This window comes from Chiloscyllium plagiosum, unplaced genomic scaffold (assembly GCF_037043375.1).
Source record: "Chiloscyllium plagiosum isolate Xiang-an unplaced genomic scaffold, Cpla_swu_hap1 HiC_scaffold_10, whole genome shotgun sequence".
Taxonomy (NCBI): Eukaryota; Metazoa; Chordata; class Chondrichthyes; order Orectolobiformes; family Hemiscylliidae; genus Chiloscyllium; species Chiloscyllium plagiosum.
In genome coordinates, this window is record NW_028270148.1 from 86,067,914 (window position 1) to 86,092,830 (window position 24,917).

The window sequence follows — 24,917 nt, forward strand, 5'->3', positions numbered from 1 at the left end:
AACTCAAAATCACATGCCTCTGCTGGTCATCTTAACTGAATTAAAAATCCCAATACTGATTCATCTGGTTCTCAAACAGCCAAATAGAATCAATAACGTCTCAGAATTAGAGGTGGTTTGGTGTCATAATATACCTTAAATAAATATGGCAACCGTTGCAAGATTTTAGAGTCTGGTGCCTCTTGAAAAATTAAGCCCCTAATATCCAAAAATGCTGAAGGCCTGCAAGCAGTCAGAAGGATTATTTGTTACTTTTCATCTGCCCCAGTGTAATTTGCCTGGAAAAAAAAATCACGTTCTTTCTGCATCCTGGCCTCGTCTCTGATGACCGGTTCAAAAACGTCAAGCTTCCAAAATAAAGGCATGATGCCAAAAATGCTTACCTCAACTCAAAGATGACTTTTGAGAGTGAATTTTCTTCAAGAATGTATTGTTTTTTTATTGAAACAATTGCACAAAGGCCAGTATCCTGTCACCAAATCATCCTTTATTTACATGTGCACAACAGCCAGCTTAGAGTCAGTCTCTCAAGTGAGGAGATTCTGAATCCCCTTTTCTAAAGTATTTTCTTTAAATGCATGCTATTGGAAAAGCTCAGCAGGTCTGGCAGCATCTGTGGAGAGAAATCAGAGTTAATATTTTGTCTCTAGTGACCCTTCTTCAGAACTTTCCTTCAGTTCTGAGGAAGGGTCACTGGACCCGAAATGTTAACTCTGATTTCTCTCCACAGATGCTGCCAGACCTGCTGAGCTTTTCCAACAATTTCTGCTTTTGCTTTATTCCTTTTTACCTGCACACACAAGGGTGTCGCTTTCAGTAACTTGCACCCTCAACTAGCACATAAACATGCCAGCGCTCTAGCACACAAAGGTTAGGAGATGCAGTTTTTAAAACAAAAACTCCTCTTCTAGTATATTTATGGAAGCTTAAAACACAAGTATGTCTTTTATCGTTTCTTTCAACTCATATCATATCTATAGTCTGAGACATAACCCACAGGAGATTGTTTTCTGCTGAGAGTGGGTGATCAGCCCCTCATTATCTCTGTAGCCACAGGAAATCACAGTTCAGCTTTCTAGAACCACATCTCTCCTTTTGAAGTATTTCTTAGAACTTCTCTGAACACTCTTCAAATACAATATTCCATGGTTCCCCTGAGGACTCAGTATAATCCACACAGCCACTAAATTTATATTCTTTATGTTATCTTTTATAATTTATTTTATCTTTTGACTTGTATGTATTTCTGTAAAAAGAAGCGCATATTGTACTTGAAAGTTCAACATCAATAGTTCAGTATATACCACAGGGCAGAATAGTGGCTCAGCGGTCAGCACTGCTGCCTCACAGCGCCAGGGACGCGGGTTCAAATCCAGACTCAGGCAACTGTCTGTGTGGGGTTGGCACTTTCTCGACATGACTGCATGGATTTCCTCCGGGTGCTCTGGTTTCCTCCCACAGTCCAAAGATGTGCAGGCTAGGTGGATTGACCATACTAAATTGCCTGTAGCGTTCAGGGATGTGTACGTTAGGTGCATTAATCAAGGGTAAATATAGGATAATATGGTAGGGGAATGGGTCTGGGTGGTTACTCTTCAGACGGTCGGGTGTGGACTTGTTGGGCCGAAGGGCCTGCTCCCTCACTATAGGGATTCTATGATTCACTCTTGCCTCACAGCACCAGAGATCCAGGTTCGATTCCACCCTCAGGTGACAGTCTATGTGGAGTGTGCACATTCTCCCCGTATCTGTGTGGGTTTTCTCTGGGTGCTCCGGTTTCCTCCCACAGTTCAAAGATATGTACAGTAGGTGGAATGGCCATGGTAGATTGTCCATTGTGTCCAGGAGTGAGTAGGCTGGGTGGATTAGCCATGGGAGTTGGAGAGTTGCAGAGACAGGGTAGGGGGATAGATATAGGTGGGATGCTCTTCGGAGGGGTGGTGTGGACTTAATGAGCTGAATGGCCTGTTTCCACACTATAGGAATTCTATTACTATCCTTGAGTAACTTGGGAGAATGGTTGAAGGTCATGACATTGCATCATAATTCCACACAACAATTTGTACCTATAACTCAAGGAATCTTACCGGCTAAAAGCGCATGGGGTACTTCAGTTTTGTGAAGAGACAGGAGAAACTGTGGTTCTCTTTCCTAGAGCAAATGAGGTTAATAGGAGATTTGACAACTTTTCAAAATTATTAACTGTTTCAATAGAGCTGATAGGAAGAAGTATTTTCCATTGAGAGTGACTAATGTCAATTCATACAAAGACAGAGATAAAGTTGCAGAATTTGTTAGCAAACTATCAAATCAACTCAGTTGGCTGGACTGTCAATGTGTCAACCAATTATTGCTAACATCACATGGTTCAATTCCCAGTTTCAGGTAATGTAAAGTCAGGTCCTGCCTCCTCATCCTACTTATAGCAAAAGAAAAGGAACATAACTGTGGTTTGTGAATATTCACAAGGATTTACCTTGAGGCAAGGAGTTAAGATGAATTTAACAACATATCAATTAGTTTGAACCGTAAGAGCATTGGCTCATCAATTAGTGCAATGGTATGAGATTTGTTTATTAAACTTAACCTCTTTATTTCAGGTTTACGAGTGCCTTGGTGTATCAAGGACTTGTCATGCGTTTGGGAACTCTAGGAGGAAACATTTACCTTGATTTCTTTATCTCAGGAGCTGTGGAAATCCCAGCATCAATCATTATCATTTTAGTGATTGAACGGATTGGACGACGCCTTCCCTTTGCAGCAGGTGGTCTGGTGGCAGGGGGCTCCTGTTTAATAGTGGTGTTCATACCTGAAAGTAAGCATGATTCTCTGGGGATTCTTACCCAGTTGCACTGTAATGTTGATCTGAACCCACACTGCAACAGTGGAAATAACACATTCATTAAATTGTAACGTTGATATGTCTTAAATATAATTCACTAACTATTATGAACATATTTATTCCACAACATTACACATCTCAGAAGTTCAGGATATAAATTCACATTGGTCTATAAAAAAATGGGCTACAAATTAACACTAAGCTGTACTGGTGAGGATATAGATTTGTAGTGATGGACATTCCAGCTCATAATAGTCTGCAGCAGTGAGACTTTAGTAAGATGCAGGACCAACAGGTCTCTGGAGGGAAGGATCCATGGTCTAAGTGATAAGAATACAGGTTCACACTGATCTACAGTTATGAATATATATTCAAATAGGTTTACAGCAACAAAGATGCAAGTCCAATCTAGCCTATATAAACTTAGACAAAAGATTAAAATGATCTGTATTGGTGAGAATACAGTTCACACTGGGTTGTGCAAGCTCAGGGTACAGATTAACATAGATGTGTAATGGTGAGTGTACAGGTTATCACTAGTCAATGGAGTTGAGGATACAGATCAATGCTTGCCTATACAAGTTCATGATACAAGGTCACATGCGTTGTAGTGGTGTAGTTACAGGTTCATTTTGATCTGTGTAAGCTCAGGATACAGGTGAACAGTCGATTTGCACAAGCTCAGGATATAAGAATTCCTAGAGATAGTGCAGGTACATTTTTTACAGCAGTATGTTACTGATGAACAAAAAAAGGTGGTATTACTAGATCTGGTTCTTGGGTAGTTTTTTTAATTTTAAAAGGGAGGAGAACAGACAAAGGAAGCACATGGTGAGGTCAGTGCAGGATAGAGAGAGAGAGAGAGAGAAAAAGAAACAGACACCACAACCAACCTGCACAGTTACTGCCTTTGCCGTTTGAATTTATGTATCACTGGACATCGGAGTGTGCCTGGGAAAATTAACAAACAGTGAAATTCACAACTGATCTTGGAGGAATTGTTTGGGCGAAGTTCACAGCACAGAAACGGATAAGTGAATTTGTTGAAGAGTGTGGGTTCTTTCTTGATTATATGTTTTTTGAGATATGTCTCTTGATTAAACTTAAAATATAAGCCATAACTATTAATTTAACCTGGGGCAGTGTTTTGTAGAGAAATAAGATGGTGTTATTTTCTGGGTCTGTAAATTATAAAGGAGCAAAAATGGTCTTTAGTAGAGTGATATGCGCTTCTTGTCAGATGTGGGAATTTAAAGAGAGTTCAAGGGTTACTGCGGATTATATCTGCAATAAATGCTGTTGGTTGCAATTCCTATTAGATCGAATGGATCAGTTAGAGAGACAGTGAGAGGCAATGAGAAATTTGCAACAGCAACAGTATGTGATGGATAGCAGTGAAGGGGGAGGGGGAAGATGTGAAGGGGGAAAAGTCGCAGATGCAGTCACATTGATGGGTTAACTCCAGGAAAGGTAAGAGAGGTAGGCAGCTTCTGTGGCTACCCCCAGCTTCTGCAGGAGTCTTCTGTGGCTATCCCCATTTCAAGCAGGTATGCTGTTTTGGAAAATGTACGGGGTGATGGATTCTCAGGGGAACGTAGCATGAACAGCCAAGTTTCTGGTTTTGAGACTGGCTGTAATGCAACGAGGGGTTTGTCAGGTTCCAAGAGATCAATTGTGTAAGGGGAGTCTCTAGTCTGAGGTACAGACAGATGTTTCTCTGGCCAGCAGCGAAAAATCAGAATGGTGTGTTGCTTCCCCAGTGCCAGGATCAAGGATGTCTCAGAGAGGGTGCAGAATGTTTTCAAGGGGGAAAGGGGCCAGCAAGAGGTCATCGTCCACATTACAACCAACAACACAGGAAGGGAAAAGGTTGAGATTCTGAAGGGAGTTAGGCAGGAATTTAAAAAGGAGGACCTCGAGAGTAGTAATATCTAGATTACTCTCGGTGCTACAAACTAGTGAGGGAAGGAATAGGAGGATAGAGCAGATGAATGCATGGCTGAGGAGCTGGTGTATGGGAGAAGGAGTCACATTTTTGGATCATTGGAGTAGAAGTGACCTGTACAAAAAGGACGGATTGCACCTAAATTGGAAGGGGATTAATATACTGGCAGGGAGATTTCCTCAAGCTGCTCGGGAGCATTTAAATTAGTAAGGCTGGGGGGGGTGGGATCCAGGGAGATAGTGAGGAAAGAGATCGATCTAATACGGGTCCAGCTGAGAACAGAAGTGAGTCAAACAGTCAGGGCAGGCAGGGACAAGGTAGGACTAATAAATTAAACTGCATTTATTTCAATGCAAGAGGCCTAACAGGGAAGGCAGATGAACTCAGGGCATTGTTAGGAACATGGGATTTGGATATCATAGCAATTACAGAAACATGGCTCAGGGATGGGCAAGACTGGCAGCTTAATGTTCCAGGATACAAATGCTACAGGAAGGATAGAAAGGAAGGCAAAAGATGAGGGGGAATGGTGTTTTTGATAAGGGATAGCATTACAGCAGTACTGAGGGAGGATATTCCTGGAAATACATCCAGGGAAGCTATTTGGGTGGAACTGAGAAATAAGAAAGGGATGATCACTTTATTGGGATTGTATTGCAGAAGGGCTTTTGCCCGAAACGTCGATTTTACTTCTCCTCAGATGCTGCCTGAACTGCTGTGCTTTTCTAGCACCACTAATCCAGAATCTGGTTTCCAGCATCTGCAGTCATTGTTTTTACCTTGTATTATAGACCCCCTAATACTCAGAGGGAAATTGAGAAACAAATTTGTAAGGAGATCTCGGTTATCTGTAAGAATAATAGGGTGGTTATGGTAGGGGATTTTAAATTTCCAAACATAGACTGGGACTGCCATAATGTTAAGGGTTTAGATGGAGAGGAAGTTGTTAAGTGTGGACAAGACAATTTTCTGATTCAGTATATGGATGTACCTACGAGAGAAGGTGCAAACCTTGACCTACTCTTGGGAAATAAGGCAGGGCAGGTGACTGAGGTGTCAGTGGGGAAGCACTTTGGGGCCAGCAACCATAATTCTATTAGATTTAAAATAGTGATGAAAAAGGATAGACCAGATCTAAAAGTTAAAGTTCTAAATTGGAGAAAGGCCAACTTTGACGGTATTGGTCAAGAACTTTCAAAAACTAGTTGGGGGCAGATGTTTGCAGGTAAAGGGACAGCTGGAAAATGGGAAGGCTTCAGAAATGAGATAACGAGAATCCAAAGAAAGTATATTCCTGTCAGGGTGAAAGGAAAGGCTGGTAGGCATAGGGAATGCTGGATGACTAAAGAAATTGAGGGTTTGGTTAAGAAAAAGAAGGAAACATATATCAGGTATAGACAGGATAGATCAAGTGAATCCTTGGAAGAGTATAAAGGCAGTAGGAGTACACTGAAAAGGGAAATCAGGAGGGCAAAAAGGGGACATGAGATAGTTTTGACAAATAGAATTAAGGCGAATCCAAAAGGTTTTTACAAATACATTAAGGACAAAAGGTAACTAGGGAGAGAATAGGGCCCCTCAAAGATCAGCAAGGCGGCCTTTGTGTGGCGCGCAGAAAATGGGGGAGATACTAAATGAGTATTTTGCATCAGTATTTACTGTGGAAAAGGATATGGAAGATATAGAATGTAGGTGCTATGGTGCTATCTTGAAAAATGTCCATATTACAGAGGAGGAAGTGCTGGATGTTTTGAAATGCATAGAGGTAGATAAATCCCCAGGACCTGATCAGGTGTACCCTCGAACTCTGTGGGAAGCTAGAGAAGTGATTGCTGGGTCTCTTGCTGAGATATTTGTATCATCGATAGTCACAGGTGAGGTGCCGGAAGACTGGAGGCTGGCGAACGTGGTGCCACTGTTTAAGAAGGGTGGTAAGGACAAGCCAGGGAATTATAGACCAGTGAGTCTGACGTCAGTGGTTGGCAAGTTGTTGGAGGGAATCCTGAGGGACAGGATGTACGTGTATTTGGAAAGGCAAGGACTGATTAGGGATAGTCAACATGGCTTTGTGCGTGGGAAATCATGTCTCACAAACTTGGTTAAGTTTTTTGAGGAAGTAACAAAGAGGATTGATGCGGGGAAAGCAGTAGATGTGATCTATATGGACTTCAGTAAAATGTTCGACAAGGTTCCCCATGGTAGACTGGTGAGCAAGGTTAGATCTCACGGAATACAGGGAGAACTAGCCATGTGGATGCAGAACTGGCTCAAAGGTAGAAGACAGAGGGTGGTGGTGGAGGGTTGTTTTTCAGACTGGAGGCCTGTGACCAGTGGATTACCACAAGGATCGGTGCTGGGTCTTCTACTTTTTGTCATTTATATAAATGATTTGGATGCAAGCATAAGAGGTATGGTTAGTAAGTTTGCAGATGACACCAAAATTGGAGGTGTGGTGGACAGTGAAGAAGGTTACCTCAGATTACAACAGGATCTTGATCAGATGGGCCAATGGGCTGAGAAGTGGCAGATGGAGTTTAATTCAGATAAATGCAAGGTGCTGCATTTTGGGAAAGCAATTCTTAGCAGGACTTATACACTTATAATGGTAAGATCCTAGAGAGTGTTGCTGAACAAAGATACCTTGGAGTGCAGGTTCATAGCTCCCTGAAAGTGGAGTCGCAGGTAGATAGGATAGTGAGGAAGGCATTTGGTATGCTTTCCTTTATTGGTCAGAGTATTGAGTACAGGAGTTGGGAGGTCATGTTGCGGCTGTACAGGTCATTGGGTTAGGGCACCATTGGAATATTGTGTGCAATTCTGGTCTCCTTCCTATTGGAAAAATGTTGTGATACTTGAAAAGGTTCAGAAAAGATTTGCAAGGATGTTGCCAGGGTTGGAGGATTTGAGCAATAAGGAGAGACTGAACAGGCTGAGGCTGTTTTCCCTGGAGCGTCATAGGCTGAGGGGTGACCTTATAGAGGTTTACAAAATTATGAGGGGCATGGATAGGATAAATAGACAAAGTCTTTTCCCTGGGGGTTGGAGAGTCCAGAACTAGAGGGCACAGGTTTAGGGTGAGAGAGGAAAGATTTAAAAGAGACCTAAGGGGCAACCTTTTCACACAGAGGGTGGTATGTATATTGAATGAGCTGCCAGAGGAAGTGGTGGAGGCTGGTACAATTGCAACATTTAAAAGGCATCTGGATGGGTATATGAATAGGAAGGGTTTGGAGGGATATGGGCCGGGTGCTGTTAGGTGGGACTAGAATGGGTTGGGATATCTGGTCGGCATGGATCAATTGGACCGAAGGGTCTGTTTCCAAGCTGTACATCTCTATGACTCTATGACTTTATAATTCATTCACGGGACAAATGTGTTGCCAGCTAGGCCAACATTTATTGTCCATCCCTAATTGCCCAAAAGGCAGTTAATAGTCAACCACATGGCTGTGTTTATGACATATATCAGGTGGATGAAACAATGGAAAACTCAACTGAAAACAGAAGGTTCAGAGGGGAAGTGAAACAAGAAATAAGAAAAGCAAAGAGATATGATGAAAAGAGAATGGCAGCTAACATAAAAAGAGAAGCCAAAAGTCTTTCATAGTTACATAAATTGTAGAAGTTTCATATGTAAATGAGTTGATGATTAGGTACCAAAAATGAGATTTATGCATGGGGACATGGCTGGGGTGTTAAATGAATGCTTGGCTTTCAGCTTTACCAAGGAAGAAGATGCTGTCCATGTCATGGTAAAAGAGGAAGTAATTCAGGCACTTGAAGGGTTGAAAATCTGGAAAGGTAGAGGTATTAGGGCTGTCAGTATTTAAAAGTTGATAAAGCAAAAGAGATATTTCCAAGAATATGGGGGGAATGAAAATTGAAATTGTGGACGCACTGGCATGGTGCCAAAGAACTGGGTAATTGCAAATGTTACACCCTTGAACATAAAGGATCTAAAGATAAGTTCGGCAACTACAGGCCAGTTAGTTTAACCTCAGTAATGACGAAACTTCTAGAAAGGGCAATAAAGCTACATAGAATAAAAGGATATGAAATTGGTAGTGTGACAGGAAACAGAAAGTAACGACTTAGTAATGTTTATCAGGACTGGAGTAAGGTTTATAGTGGAGTTAGGACACTTATTCTTCCTGAATTTTTTAATAATCTAGACACTAGCTTTCGGGGCACAATTTTAAAAATTGTGCAAGGTATGAAACTGGAAAGCATTATAAAATGTGAGGACAGAACAGAATTTCAAAGGACATAAACAGGTTGATGGAATGGGAAGACAAATGGCAGATGAAATTTAATACAGCGGTTTATTAGGAAGAACTAGAGAGATAATATAAATGGTGCAATTCTAAAGTCTACAGGAGCAGAGTATGCATACATCCATAACTAATTGGAGGTCGCACAACATTAGTCTGTAACAATGATGATACAGATTCAATCTAATTTACCCAAACTAGGGTGTAGTTTAGCATAGGACTACAGTGTTGAGAATACAGGAAAATAATTATTTGTACTTGTGAGCACACTGGTTCATCCTGGTCTGCAGAAGCTCAGAATGTCAGTTAACACTGTTTGTAAAATTAAGGTTTCAGGTTAATATTGATCTATAGAATTCAGAGTATAGGTTAACATTGATTTATACAAGTTCAGAGTGCAAGTTCATGCTGATTGAAATTGTGAGGATAAACACCAATCTATACAATGCAGGATACAAATTTACAGTGATTTGATAAATTCAGGATATACATTCACACTGCAGGTAAACATGCAGGTTCATACTAGTTTGAACAAGATCAGGATAGGTTCACACAGGCCTACGGTGGCATATTGTTGGATACCAGCTCTGCTGGCATCTTATCTGTTGGGGTCATGTCCAATGGAACTATCTGAAATGCAATGGGTGAGTTCACTACCACCAATCTATGTTACTAGTATTCTTCTAAGTTGCTGAAAACTTGAGGGAAGGATATCCAGAGTCGTCAAAGAGGAGCTCAGCCTTGACAAATGGAATAAATCTATTACATAGAACTTAATAGCTAACTGCATTAACCTAAGAGTCTTTTGCAAGACCTTAGGCTAGAGTACTTACAATTAAGTACATATTATTATTTGTTCTTATTATTTTATTATTAAGTACATATTATTCTCTATCCTTTGAGAACAGCTTATCTTCCGAGGTCACCTAAACCTTTCATGCAAGAAATGCTTTGTATAACATGTAGAGCTGAGGAAACAGATTCACACTGGTCTTTGGTGGTGAAGGTAAAGGTTATACTGGTCTGTTCACTGGCCTGTAGTAGTGAGCATGCATTTAAATTGTTGGTGGAGACCCTACAGTGTTTTCTATTGCATTTACCTGACTTGGCACTTATTTTCAACAGTGATAGTGACGATGCATCTGAAGCAGTGTTAGTCAGAAGAGGATGCTAAGTGAAAATTCTGCAAACTGACATAAAATTTACAGATCTTGTTACAAAAGGGATAGTAGCAACACAGTTACAACATTAGCTACATGAAAGGAAGCAGAGAGTAATAGTCAATGGATATTTTTCATCCCAGAGAAAGGTTTGCACTGTAGCTCATTACTCAGACCCTTGCTTTTCCACATATATATACTGTATGCATGATCTGAACCTTGGTGTGTGGGGCAAATTTCAAAGTGTGGAGATGGTACTAAACTTGAACAACTATAAACTATAAGGAGAACTATATGGTCATCCAGAAGGACATTGGTGGAGTAGACAGACCAGTGGGAGATGGAGTTCAATGCAAAGAAGTATGAAGTGATGCATTTTGGTTTGGAGAACATCGAAAGATAATACAAAATAGGAGGTACAATTCGAAAGGGGGTGCAGAAGTGCAGGGATCTGGGTGCACATGTGCGTAGACCACTGAAGGTGGTGGGACAGGTGGAAAGTGCGGTTAATAAAGCAATATGGTTTTATTTGCTATATTAGTAGGGGCATCAAGTACAAGAGTAGCGAGTTGATGTTGAATTTGCACAAGATACTTGTTAGACCTCTGCTGGTGCGCCATATACAGTTGTGGGTCCACATTATAAAAAAGATGTGAATGCACTGGAGAGATTGCAGAAGCAATTTACAAGAATAGTTTCAGGAATTACAAACTTCAGTTATAAGGAAGTTGGGACTATTCTTGAAGTGGAGAAGGCTGAAAGGTGATTTGATAAAGATATTCAAAATCATGAGTAAGTTCAACAGCGTAGATAGAGAAAAACTGTTTGTGCTCATATAAAAAGAGAATGGGAGTGCATAGAATTTAAATTGACATTGAAAAGCAACAAATATGATGTTAGGTTATGGAATACACTACCTAGAAATGTGGTGAAGGCTGGTTCAATTGGATTATTTGAGAGGACATAGGATGATTATTTGGATAGAAATGGTGTGCAGAGATATGGAGAAAAATTAGGATATTGGCACAAGGTTATATGGGCCAAATAGCCTCCTTCTGCACCATAACAATTCCGTAATGATAATACAATATCTGCAGTCATAATCAATAATGGATCTCTTACATTGTGGCAGGTAATTCTGTGATTAAGAACAATGCAATGTAGTAGGGGATGTAATGGCGACACAATTAATAAGAGCTTCGTAACTCATTGTAGGTTTGACATGTTGATAATATTTTAAAAATGTTTAAAATCACCAACCAAATCCTGTTCGAAAATAGCATCTTAAGTAATCAACATACAGAAATAGCTGCCCAAAGGGCACAAAATTGAACTAGTTATGTAATGAGTGCAAAAATGTAAAAAGGTTTAATTTTGTTGACATCTCATTATCCCCACATCAACGACCTGTGAAGAAGTCATGAGTGACCAGAAACTTAACTGGATCAGCTAATAAATGCTGTGGCCACAAGAGCAGGTCAGAGACTGGGAGTGTGACCCACCTACTGTCTCCAAAGCCTCTCCATCATCTACAAGGCACGAGCCAGGAATGCAAAGAATATTCTCTACCTCCATGGTTGAGGCCAGCTCCAATAATACTCAAGAATCTTGATACTATCCAGAAAAAAGCACCCTATATCCCACCCTTAATTTAGTTCCTTCAATTACTGATGCATTTTGTTGCAATTTGTTTGAACCAATGATTTTCTGACACTAATTTAATCTGTCCTCCACTTTTTTCTAAATTCTGCTCTCCAAACTTCTATGTGTTTCTGATTTTCTTCTCTTGAAACGTTACCGTTTAATGTAGATATTCACTGTGTCTTTCTTCTGGAAGGCATCACCTCCCATTTCCCCAAATTAAGTTTCATCAGCCATCTGAAAACCTAATTTATTAACTTCTGTACATCTCCTTGAAGTCCTGCATTAGTTAATCATGCACCCTGCTTTAAAGCCTTCTTCATTTTTTTCTTTAAGCACTACAATCCAGATCAATGATACTTTGAAAAGAACAATGGTCCAACATTTATTAGAGGAAAGCACCAATGTCCCTATTCCTCCTGTTTCAAGAATATTAATTAATCACTGCATTATTATTATTCCTTTAACTTTCTATCTCAGCTGTCACATTATCTTCAAAGCTGTGCATCTTAATCTTATTAATGTCCTATGTGGAATTTTACAACTGTTGAAAACCCATTTATTTTTATTCACATGTACACAGTATCCACACATTTTCTTTATCAATGTACTGAAATTCCCTCAAATTTATTTGACACAACTTGCTTCTTACAAATTTATGTTTAATTAACTGACATTATTGTAACTGCGTGATTTTGTTTAACTTGTTAACAAAAATAGTAAACTAGTGAAATATTTTAATGGTTTCTAAGAAATATATTTTGCAAATTGTAAATGTATTTTTAAATTCAGATTTAACCTGGTTAAAGACAGCAGTTGCATGCTTGGGCAGACTGGGGATAACTGTAGCTTTGGAGATGGTCTGTTTTGTGAATATGGAGCTGTATCCTACATTTTTACGGTAAGTACAAAATAATTTAAAGCAACAGCAGTAACCAGCATGAATCAATTACTTTGTCAGGAATTAAATTCAATTTTAACAGTTAGGTTTATTGACAAGTACTGAAAATATCAAAGCAAATTTGCAAGCATTCGCATGTGGAAAATACTGTTTTAGAATTGATTAATTATACATCCCTTTATGAAGATTTAATATGAAAGTAGCATCATCTCATTCCAGGTATGCTACTTAACATAGAACTTAGAAAAGTACAGCACAGGGACAGGCCCTTCAGCAGACAATATTGCCATTCTAAACTAATTCCATCTATCTGTAAGTGATCCATATCTCTCTATTCCCTATCTGTTCATGTGTCTGTCCAAATGTCTTTTAAATGTTACTACCATTTCTGCTTCTGATCATCTTCCCTGACATTCCAGGCACCTACCATCCTTTGTGTGAAAAACTTGCCTCACACATCTCTTTTAAATTTTCCCCCTCTCACTTTAAATCTATTTGACATTTCCACCCTAGGAAGAAGGCTGAGACTCTACACCTTTTCCATGCCTCTAATAATTTTATACACTTCTATCCACATTCTCTGACACACAGCAAAAACAATCCAAATGTGTCCAACCGCTCCTTATAACCAATGCATTCCAATCCAGGCAACATCCTGATAAACCTCTTTTGCACTCTCTCCAAAGCCTCTACTTCCTTGCTAAAATGTGGGGACCTGAATTATGTGCACCTCTCCAAATGTGCCCTAATTAAAGTTTTATACAGCAACATGATTTGCCAACTTTTATACTCAATGCCCTGACCAATGAAGGCAAGCATACCAGAAGCCTTCTTTGCCACCTTTGCCAAGTGTGCTGCTAATTTCAGTGAGCTATGAACTTGCACTCCAAGATTTCTCTGTGTATCAATGCTCATTGGTGTCCTGCCATTTACCATATACTGACCTCTCAAAATGCATCATCCCTCACATGCCCAGACTAAACTCCATATGCCATTTCTCTGCCAATCTTTCCAACTGATCTGTATCCCACTGTATACTTTGACAACCCTCTTCATTATCCACAACCACACAATTTTTGTGTTGTCTGCAAAGTTACTAATCAGACCACTTATATTTTCATCCAAATCACTTATATAAATTATAAACAACAGAAGTCCCAGTGCTGATCCATGTGGAACACCACTGGTCATAAACCTCCAGTCAGAAAAACACCCAACAACTACCCGCTGTGTTCTAAGACCACGCCAATAACCATTACATTCCTGATGAAGGGCTGATGTCCGAAATGGAGATTCTCCTGCTCCTCAGATGCTGTTTGACCTGCTATGCTTTTCTAGCGCTATACTTTTTGACTCTGATCTCCAGCATCTGCAGTCCTCACTTTCTCAGTGCTAATACTGCATCCTACTTACTAACTTACCATGGATTCAATGCCCCCTTTCTCCCATCCTGATTCCTTGTTTAAGTTCTTGCCTGCCATGCTTTTCATCATTTATATAAATGATTTGGATGTGAACATAGGAGGTATAGTTTTCAATTTTGCAGATGACACCAAAATTGGAGGTGTAGTGGACAGCGAAGAAGGTTACCTCAGAGTACAATGCAATCTTGATCAGCTAGGCCAATGGGCCAAGGAGTGGCAGATGGAGTTTAATTTAGGTAAATGTGAGGTGCTACAGTTTGGAAAGGCAAATCAGGGCAAGACTTAATGGTAAGGTCCCGAGGAATGTTGCTGAACAAAGAGACCTTGGAGAGCAGGTTCACAGATCTTTGAAAGTAAAGTTGCAGGTAGGTAAGATAGTTTAGAAGGTGTTTGGTATGCTTTTCTTTATTGGTCAGTCAGTGCATTGAGTATTGGAGTTGGGAGGTCATTTTGCAAATGAACAGGACATTGCTTAGGACACTTTTGGAATACTGCATTCAATTCTTGTCTCCCTGCTATAAGAAGGATGTTGTGAAACTTGAAAGCATTCAGAAAAGATTTAGTTAAAAATCACACAAAGCCAGGTTATAGCACTAGCTTTCCTTCCGAATAAACCTGTTGGACCATAACCTGGTATTGTGTGATTTTTAACTTTTTGTCCACCCCAGTCCAATACCGGCACCTCCAAATCAGAAAATATTTATAAAGACATTGCCAAGCCTGGAGGGTTTGAGTTCTAGGAAGAAGTTGAATAGGCTGGGGCTATTTTCCCTGGAGTATTGGAGGCTGAGAGGTGCCTTTATTCAAGTTAATAAAGTCATAAGGGGCATGGATAGGGTAAATAGACAAGGTCTTTTCCCTGGGGTAATGGAGTCCAAATCTAGAGGGCATAGGTTTAGGGTGAGAGGGGCAAGGTTTATAAAGGGGCAACTTTTTCACGCAGAGGTTAGTACATGTATGGGATGAGCTGCTAGAGGAAATGGTGGAGGCTGATACAATTACATTTAAAAACATTTGGATGGGTATATGAATAGGAAGAGTTGAGAGGGGAATGGATCAAATGCTGGCAAAGGGGACTAGATTTTTTTAGGATATCTGGTCGGTATGGACAAGTTGGACCATTCCTGATGAAGGGCGTTTGCCCGAAACGTCAATTTTCCTACTCCTTGGATGCTGCCTGACCTGCTGTGCTTTTCCAGCACTACTTTAATCTTGACTGTAATCTCCAGTATCTGCAGTACCCACTTCCGTCAAGTTAGACCAAAAGGCTTATGTCCCTGCTGTACATCTCAATGACTTGATGCTTGTTTTATATTCCTCAGGGGCCTTGTCTGATTTCAATTTCCCAAACCTTACATATGTTTCCTTTCCTTTCCTGACTAAATTTTCAATATGTCTTGTCATCAATGGCTTCCAAGTCTTGCCATCCTTATTTTTCATCCTTACAGGACAATGTTGGTCCTGAACTCTGATCAATTGGCCTTTAAAAAAACTTCCATATATCAGAAGTAGATTTACCATCAAACATCTGCCCTAAATCTAATTTCTCCAGTTCCTTTCTAATATTGTTGTGATTAGCCTGTCCCCAGTTTAACCATTTCAATCAAGGACCAGTCTTATCCTTGTCCATAACTAGCTTAAAATGTATGTAATTATGATCACTGTTCCCAAAATGCTCTTCCACTGAAATATCAATCACCTAGTCATGCTCTTTCCCCAGTACAAGGTTTTAGTATGATTGCTTCCCGAGTTGGACTATCTATATATTATTTCAAGAAACTCTCCTGAATGTACCTAACAAATTCTGCCCCATCTCAGGAACTAAGGGAGTCCCAACCAATATTAGAGAATTTAAAACCACCCACAACAAAAACCCTGTTGTTTTAAATATCTTTCCATGATCTATTTTTATACCTTCTGCTGGCTGTCAGGAAGCCTACAGTATAATCCCATCATAGCAATTGTACCTTATTTATTCCTGAATTCTACCCATATGGCCTTGTTGGATGAGCTCTCCAAAATATCTTCTCTTAGTGCAGATGTGACATTCTCCTTAATCAATAATGCAACACCCTTACCCTTTTTTACATCCCTTTTCATCATGTCTGAAACATCTGAACCCTGGAATGTTGATCTTGCCCTTCTCTCAACTAAGCTTCTGTGATGGTGACAAAATCATTGATTTTATTGATGGCTTTTAGTGATATCACTCTTCCCTCAATCAGGAAGTTGGGCATGCACTTTCTTCTCCCTGCGTACACGTGTCTTCGCCCCCGCACATAATCTTTTCCCTCAATCCAATCTCTTATTGCTCTCTCAATTCTGCTCCCAATGGTACTGTACAGTTTGTCATTACTGACACCTCTCATCTACAATTGTAAATTGCAGGCTCTAAGCTTATCTGCCTTACTTGTTGTACAGACTGCACTGAAGTACAGTTCAGACCGCCAATCCCATGTTCATTAGCCTGGTCCTGTCTGTTCATCCTATTAGACTTATTTGACAACCTCTACCTTCTCCTCAATCACTGTACATACTGACCTACTGCTCTGGTTCCCAGCTCTCTTTTACACCAGTTTAAGTCCTCCCGAGTGGCACTACTACACTAACATACAATCAGTTATGTGTAACATATTAAACGCTTTGGGATTTTGAATGTAAGATGTGGCTTAGTGATAACATGCTTCCCTGAGTCAGAAGTTTGGACATGCACTTTCTTCTCCCTTATGTACCTGTGTCTTCTCCGCTGCACACAATCTCTTCCCTCAATGCAATCTCTTCTTGCTTTCTCAACTCTGCTCCCAATGGTACTATACAGGTTGACATTACTGACATCTCATGGTGTCTGCCACCTCTGCCAGTACCTGACACGATGTAAGAATTATTTGAGGTAGTTCAGTGACACTTTGTCTATACTGTAGTTAGGACCTATCTAATGATTAATAGTGAATGATATTCCACTGTAGAGCCTTTTCAGAAGAGGAATTTGTTTTAGTTGGCAAAGTGGTTTATTGCATCATAGCAATAAGTGTAACTACATTACTAGTCAGGCAATATTTACTAGGATTCTCAAGAGCTGGATGGTATTCACCTGGTCTCTGCAAATGCTCATGTGGTACTGCCTTAATCCAAAAACTGGATTACATTATCAGAATAAATGCAGATTATACAACTTCAACATTCACTCTTCCAAAATTATTATCTTATACAACATTCCTTGTGATTGCTTCAACACTTTGCCTGATCTGTTCCCCCATTGATTTAATCTTTCCCAGTGTCCAATTGCCCCATGGACCATCTCTTCCATTTCCCATTGCAGAATTCATTCTATGCTCCACTTGCAAACTTCTATCTCCAAGCGTATATGATCTCCAGGTTGAATTATTGTCTCTCCCTGACCACTTGGTGATCTATCCTTATCTCTGCAAACATAGATGGGAGTTGACCCTGTCAGCAATCAGAAAAAGGGCAAATAAAAAGGGCACAGTAGCAGCATCAGACAGGGATATGGGATGCAATTGCCCTCATTGTCCAGAAGCTATATCAGTTCAGTGAATCATGAAACCATCTAGATGCATCCTCATGGAGAGCCAGGCCCAGCACCTTGACCAGTTACTGGAAAATGCACACTTCCACTTCATTTCCACCCATTGGTTCCCAGTACTGGAGCAGGTGACAAGGGGGAGCCATGAAGCACACTCTGTCGGAGGTGGAACTACACACCGACCGCTTTGCCCATTCCACAGACATTGTTTGGTGTTCATCCTGCCTGCCCTCCTCCAACCCTTGGACACTTACATAAAGGACAGTCATCATGTCTTTGGCAAGAAGAACCTTGCATGTTTGGCCTGATAAACACAAAGGAGAAAGTGAGGTCTGCAGATGCTGGAGATCAGAGCCGGAGATGTGTTGCTGGAAAAGCGCAGCAGGTCAGGCAGCATCCAGGGAACAGGAGAATCGACATTTCGGGCATAAGCCCTTCTTCAGGAAGAAGGGCTTATGCCCGAAACGTCGATTCTCCTGTTCCCTGGATGCTGCCTGACCTGCTGCGCTTTTCCAGCAACACATCTCCGGCTCTGATAAACACAAATGTCACTGTGATAAGACAACCAAACTTCTCGGGTCAACATGTTGAACAATTGAATGGTTGTTCTCTCCCCCATAGCTGCTGAACCAGGTAGTATACTAAAACATAGTGGGAGTGAAATAAGAAAACATATTGAGGGCACAATGGTGGCACAAATGTTAAAAAAAGTCTGTCATACTGAGTTCTTGCATAAATGTTCCTGATGTTAGCATTCATATGGCTATGAGTCTCTCTGTGTAAGCACTAAGAGCATGTTCACACCATCCAGCAGCATTACATAGAGAAAGCTCCAGGAATGGAGGTCTATGATGCAACCCAACTCCACCTTTTGGAAACAGGAGGCACAAAGCATACCCATAGCATTGGTTCATGGTAACACTTTGTCCCTCCTCATTCAACATTATTAATATTTGGCTTTCTCTGTGCAGAAAGATGTAGCTGTCAAAGAATTGTCCAGCAGTGGCTAGACGATAAAGGTGTAACATACAGAGAGCATGCAGATGGCCAGGGCAATAGGCACCAGCTTGTGGCCAATGTCCTTCCCCTTTAAAAGCCCTATGCTCGGTTTTTGCAGCATCCCTCTCCCATATAGTTTGAGTCACTTACCCTGACCACTTAAGAGTGTTCTTGAAGCCATTTTCTTCCCCATTGCATGTGACTAACTCACAACATGATGAAGGGCAATAACAAGTGCTCCTCTGCTAGTGACCTCCATCCTTAGTCTTAAATGGTGAGTCCCCAAACATCCGCATACCTCCGAGTAACCCATCCCATTAACCCCACAGGCTTCACACTTCCCTAAGTCCCTCAGCTCCTGTCTACATGAGCCTGCACCTGTCAACTATCCCAGCCACCCCTAAGCAAATGAAGTGACAATGCTTAGTGTGGTAATTTACCATGCCTCAACACCACTCCGCCTCCCCCCCCCCGCCCCGCCACTGAGGCTAGGGAGATCCTAACCATGGATAACACTCCTCTCTCATGTTACTCCCTTCTCTGCCATGCTTTACTGTATCACGCCCTTGCAAACCCTGCTGCCCCTCTTCACAATTGTACTGCACCCTTGACCAAAGCTAGGAGTCCTGGGACACAAACAGTGACTTGCTGAGGCTCAGTTCTACAGGAACAGCCACACTCGCCCTCACACCATTCCGCTTCTCCCTTATTTTCTGTGGGTAGACTCAATCTTGTCCTACTCCCCTCAACAAATATGACCGGATAACCCTGGGTAAGGCAAGCCAAAACCTCTGACTGGCGTCTGTACATCTCCCTGACCTGCATGGTAGACTTGTCGCTTTGAGCCAATGGACAGATTGTAACCCACTCCCTGGACTTCAGAGGCACGGACCTCCAACCTGGAACACCCCAACCTGATGCCTGACTTTGGCAATTCCATTGAATGATTTGGGAGACTGCTATGGAAGACCACTCTATACTTAGAGAGCCTGAACCCCCTGACCTACCCCCTCCCCCCTCCCGCTTCCCCCCTCCAGACTGAGGATGCTCAGTAGCAAGGTAAGCTGTTTGTTTTGTGATTGTGCTAATTGGTACAGCAAGGAAGGCAAGGAAGTTGCTTAGCAACCAGGTGTGAAAAAAGCAAGCATCCAAGATGCAGCCTAGTTCAGTCTGCAATCTGTCCCTCACACAAAATGCTTCTGCTGCATTTCAATGCTAGTTTCTAGTGCATGCTGCAATGCACTGCCAATGCCAAGTAGAAGTGCCAGGATAGTTTTGATCAATTTTGCCTTTCCAAGGATTTGCACACATTGGTTGGCATGCGATCACTGCTTGCAGCATGGACTTCCGATTTCAGAAGATGCTGCCATGCATGGACCTTGGAGATCTGTGCAGGAGAAAACAAATAGTGGGGACACTTGGTTTAATGGGTTGGCAGATGCCAGAAGCCTATTGTCCACGAGTGGGATGGGTACATTTGGTGCCAATCAAATGTGCCCTAGGCTATGGTTTGGTTGCAAGCAACATGGTCATTCAGAGCAAGTGGTGAGCTGAAATCATTCTGGCCTCCTTGTTGAGTTTTCCTGACATCTAGCCTGTTTGGCAAGTTTAATAAAGTGCAAAGGTAAGTATTTATGAATCGAGCTGTGGTCTTAAAAAGGTGTTTAATATGTGGTGATACCTATCATAGAGTCATAGAGATGTACAGCACAGAAACAGACCCTTCAGTTCAACTAGTCCATGCCACCAGATATCCCAACATAATCTAACCCACTTGCCAACACCTGGCCCATATTCCTCCAAACCCTGACTATTCATATTCCCATCCAGATGCCTTTTAAATGTTGCAATTATACTAGCCTCCACCACTTCCTGGCACATAGCTACTTAGCAAAAGTCTCATCACATCACCAGTGCAAAGTATAAAAGATGATGCGCGATGATCTTGATATCAAGATGGGTGTCATTAGACTTCTTATCTGATTCTACCACAAATCTAATTCTTTACTCTTTCTATAGATGTTGGTGGACCTGAGGAACCAATATTTTTTGTTACAATTTTTGATTTCTAGCATTCCTTGTTTTCTGTGTTTCAATTTATTTAATTTAGTCCCTTTACCATAATAAAACATCTCATCACTTCATAAAGGTATGAGGAAACAAAATATAACACCCTCGGCCACATCGAAATGTTTTAAGGAGTATCTTAAAAGAGAAAATCAAGATCGAGAGAGGCAGAGAGTTGAAGAGAGGGAATACAGCATATGGCTTAGGCAGTTGAAGGCATGACCACCAGATGTGGAGCAATTAAAACCAGGCATGCTCTAGAGGCCAGAATTAGAAATGATTTACAAGGATGTTACCAGGGCTGGAGTGCTTGAGTTATAAGGACAGGCTGGATTGGCTGAGGTTTTTTTTCCCTGGAGGTTGAAGGGTGACCTTATAAAGATTTATCAAATCAAGAGGGGTGTAGATAAGGTGAATAGCAAATGTCTTTTCCCCAGTGTAGGGAGTACAAAACAAGAGAGCATATTTTTAGGTTGAGAAGGGAAAAAGTTAAACAGGAGCTGAGGGGCAACTTATCACACAGAGAGAATGAACTGCCTCGGAAGTGGCAGACGTAGGCACAGTTACACATTTAAAAAACATTTGGACAGGCAAATGGGTAGCAAAAGTTTGGAGGGATGTGGGTCAAATGTTGCCAAATGTAGGCAAATGGGATTAGTTTTAGTTTGGGAAACTTGGTCAGCATAGACGAGTTGGATCGAAGGGTCTGTCTCCATGCTATGGGACTCTATGACTCGATCTCGTCACAGCCCACGTTGATCAGATCCCTATAAAATTCCATCAGTTATGTGCCACTACAAGGGGAAACATCCTGTTGGCATCTACCAAGATGAGTCCCTTCAAGAAATTGTAAGCCTAATAAGATTATGTCTCATTCTTCTAAACTACAAAGGATTCTAGCCCAAGCCTTCCTTGGACAACTTCCCCACCACATCCAGGTATCAGTGAAGTGAATTTCCTTTTAACTGCTTCAAATATTTGCACCTTTGCTGTCCCCGTATTTTTAGGCAACCCATCTACTAGTGACCCTAAATCCTGCTATCACACTGCCTCCTCAGAAATATTGAGGCATTTGGTTCTATGATTTGGAAGTGATCCCATCATTATTTGTTGAGTCATCCATAAACTTCCTTCAAATTTTCTTTTCAAAAATAACATTTCTCATGTGAGAGTTATAATTGTATTAACTGATAAAATTCTGTGTCTGAGTTCTCAAATTAACATTTTTACCTCCAGGCCTAGGGTCCAAGTTGATGACAGTTCACAGTCCAGGCTGACGATCAATGTTGGGTTTGAGTTGGTATCACTCTGGGGATCAGGTTGATTTCAATCCAGATTATTGTCAGTCTGGGGTCTGAATCAACACTTAGTCTGGGGCCCACGTCAATTCTTAATCTGGGATCTGAATTGATGCTTCCTCTGGGGTCTGTGTTGATGCTCAGCCTCGGGTCTGAGTTATTGCTCAGTTTGGCATCTGAGTCAATGTTTTAGCTCGAGTCACCATTTTGTCAACTGAAGAGATTTAACAAATAGACGCCTACCTCAGTTTCATAAATACAGGGGTGTAACCACATGCATTGCAAAAAATCTTAGCGTCATTCTCTTAGGTATTTGTTCAATTGCTAGAATTGTAGTCTCAACTTCCTGGGAGCTCCTGTCATTTAAACAGAGTTTAATGAATTTCCAACCAGCTTCCTAGATTATCGCTGGAGCAGCAAAGAAGATTCAGGCCAAGATATATTTGGGAAAGGAAACCTCCCAATATAAACAAAACCAGAAATTGCTGAGCCTCTCCAGCAATTTCTGTTTTTAATTCGATACAAATTTCCAGTATCTGCAACTGTTTAAATTCACTCCTCTCAGCATGGACTTGTATCATGGTTATAGCAACGTAAGTCCAAAATTTACACAGATAATCAGGTGATATAACAAATTACCTCTGCAACATGATTTTGGAAATGTGAACATGTGAGCTTCAAAAGGTTGGGGATATAAACTGTTCTATTGTCTACCAGGAACTTTGCTGTTGCTGCGTGTGGAGTGCTGTGTGACATCGGAGGAGTTGTTTCCCCTTTTATCGTATATAGGTTGGCTGCTATCTGGATTGAAATGCCTCTTGTAGTATTTGGTGAGTATACTGAGCTCAGATTAAGTCTTTGTTATATGGGTGTAAATCATTACATGACGTGAAAGATGCTCCCTTATAAATGTGACAAATCTCAAATTTATTCTTTTTAGTGGTTTTCTCAATGCTTCTTTTCTTTCCCTCTATTTTTCTCATTTAGAGTAGAATCCCTACAGTGTGGAAACAGGCCATTTGGCCCAACAAGTTCACACTGACCCTCCGGAGAGTAACCTTCCCAGACCCATTCCCCTACCCTATTACTCTACATTTACCCCTGACTAATGTACCTAACCTGCACATCTCTGAACACTCTGGGCAATTTAGCATGGCCAATTCATCCAACCTGCACATCTTTGGACTGTGGGAGGAAACTGGAACACTCGAACGGAACAAAAGCAGACACAGGCAGAACGTTCAAACTACACATAGACAATCACCCAAGGCTGGAATTGAACCTGGGTCCCTAGCACTGTGAGGCAGCAGTGCTATCCACTGAGCCAGTATGCTGGCCTGTGAACTGAGCACAAACAGGGTTATTTTGATTCTTATGCTGACCACATGTCTGCCACTGTCAAAGACTGGATGTAAAATTCAACCTGTGCGTTGACCTCTTTGGAAATTGCTGGAATGCTTGAGCTTCCGAATAGTAATTCACCTAATCCCCAGTACCCTCTACAAAAATCCCTATGTTAGATTTGGCGACTTCCATGGTTCTTATCTGGATAATTGCTCAGAAGTGTTAGGCACAATAAAACCTAGTCTTCTTTCCACCCACTCAGGTAATCACTCACACTGACCCCTTTCAGACCTCTTTTGACCCCTGACCCAACCAAATAACCCCTGAACTCCCAACTTTCCTTCTCACACCATCCCATCACTGATTACCCGACAAACCCTGCATAACCCTGGACTAACCAACCTGAGACCCCCATCACCCAAATACCTGCAGTCCATGTACCCACACCATCCTAACCAGATATCATCTCACCCACCTATCTATTCACTAACATTCACACAGGAGACTTGAACTTACCATGCAACAGCTAGTGTTGTAAGAGGGTGTGTCCTGTCTGGCACTGGCATCACAAATGAGTTCTTCATGAATGCTGTGCTCTGTATTTCTGAAAGATGCCAGGCTCCAAAGACCTGGGGTGGAATGCAAAGCATAATAAGCTATTGAAATGTTCGAGTGGAGCGGTAACCTAACAATGATTGCTGGTTCGTGGAAGATCTGGGCTAATATTTCATTTGGGATGAGGACTGTGTGTCTTGTAATACACAAAACTCTGTACTTGTGTTGATATTTTGAAATTTTGAAAAAAAACTTGCTCTAAACCAATTTTTCGACATTATTTAAATTCCTCTATGTCTGATATCTGTTTCTTTACATATTTTTTCCCTCTATTGAATCTCTGTAAATTTATTCACAGGGGTGACTGGTTTGATTGCTGGTGTCCTAGTGTTACTCTTACCTGAAACAAAGGGAGTTCCTTTACCAGATACCATTGAGGATGCAGAGAACATTAGAAGGCAAGTAAAATTACACTTACAGGAGCACTGTAATTACTCAGTCCTGTGTTATTCCAATGCCAATGATCAATTCTGAGAGTAGTGGTGCTTGTTAATAACCGATGCCTCAATAGCAGATTCTGCTGAAATGGAGATAGATAGAATGCTTCCAGAACTTTCTCCGAACTGCTGTTTCTTCTTCTTTCCTTGGGATCAAAGATGTTTCTGCTGTGGTTCAATGGGTTTGCAGATGACTGATTTCCATGAAGCAATTTGTTGAGTCTTTCACATTCAGGGCAGGTTGCTCTTCAGTTACCTTGTACTTGAAACCAATATTGCTACCTGCACATTCAAATACTTGTTTGGAGTTTGTTAGACTGTGGTTCTCTGCGCATCTACTGTCCCTGAGTTGGCTTGCTCCTTATATCACTAAGTAAAGCTCTTCAATTTACTGTAACACTTTTATTTACACCGATGCAAATCTCAAGT

The 24,917-nt window shown here is 41.1% G+C and overlaps 1 protein-coding gene across 1 annotated transcript in view; it reads left to right on the plus strand.

The window, feature by feature from the left end:
- The window catches only part of LOC122552970 (solute carrier family 22 member 2-like), a 65,325-nt gene that overhangs the window by 23,162 nt on the left and 17,246 nt on the right, over window positions 1-24,917 (plus strand). Inside the window, exons 7-10 of the mRNA XM_043696294.2 lie at window positions 2,601-2,815; window positions 12,652-12,760; window positions 22,810-22,922; window positions 24,350-24,449. Coding sequence (XP_043552229.1) covers window positions 2,601-2,815; window positions 12,652-12,760; window positions 22,810-22,922; window positions 24,350-24,449 — 537 coding nt within the window. The remainder of the gene's footprint in view (window positions 1-2,600; window positions 2,816-12,651; window positions 12,761-22,809; window positions 22,923-24,349; window positions 24,450-24,917) is intronic.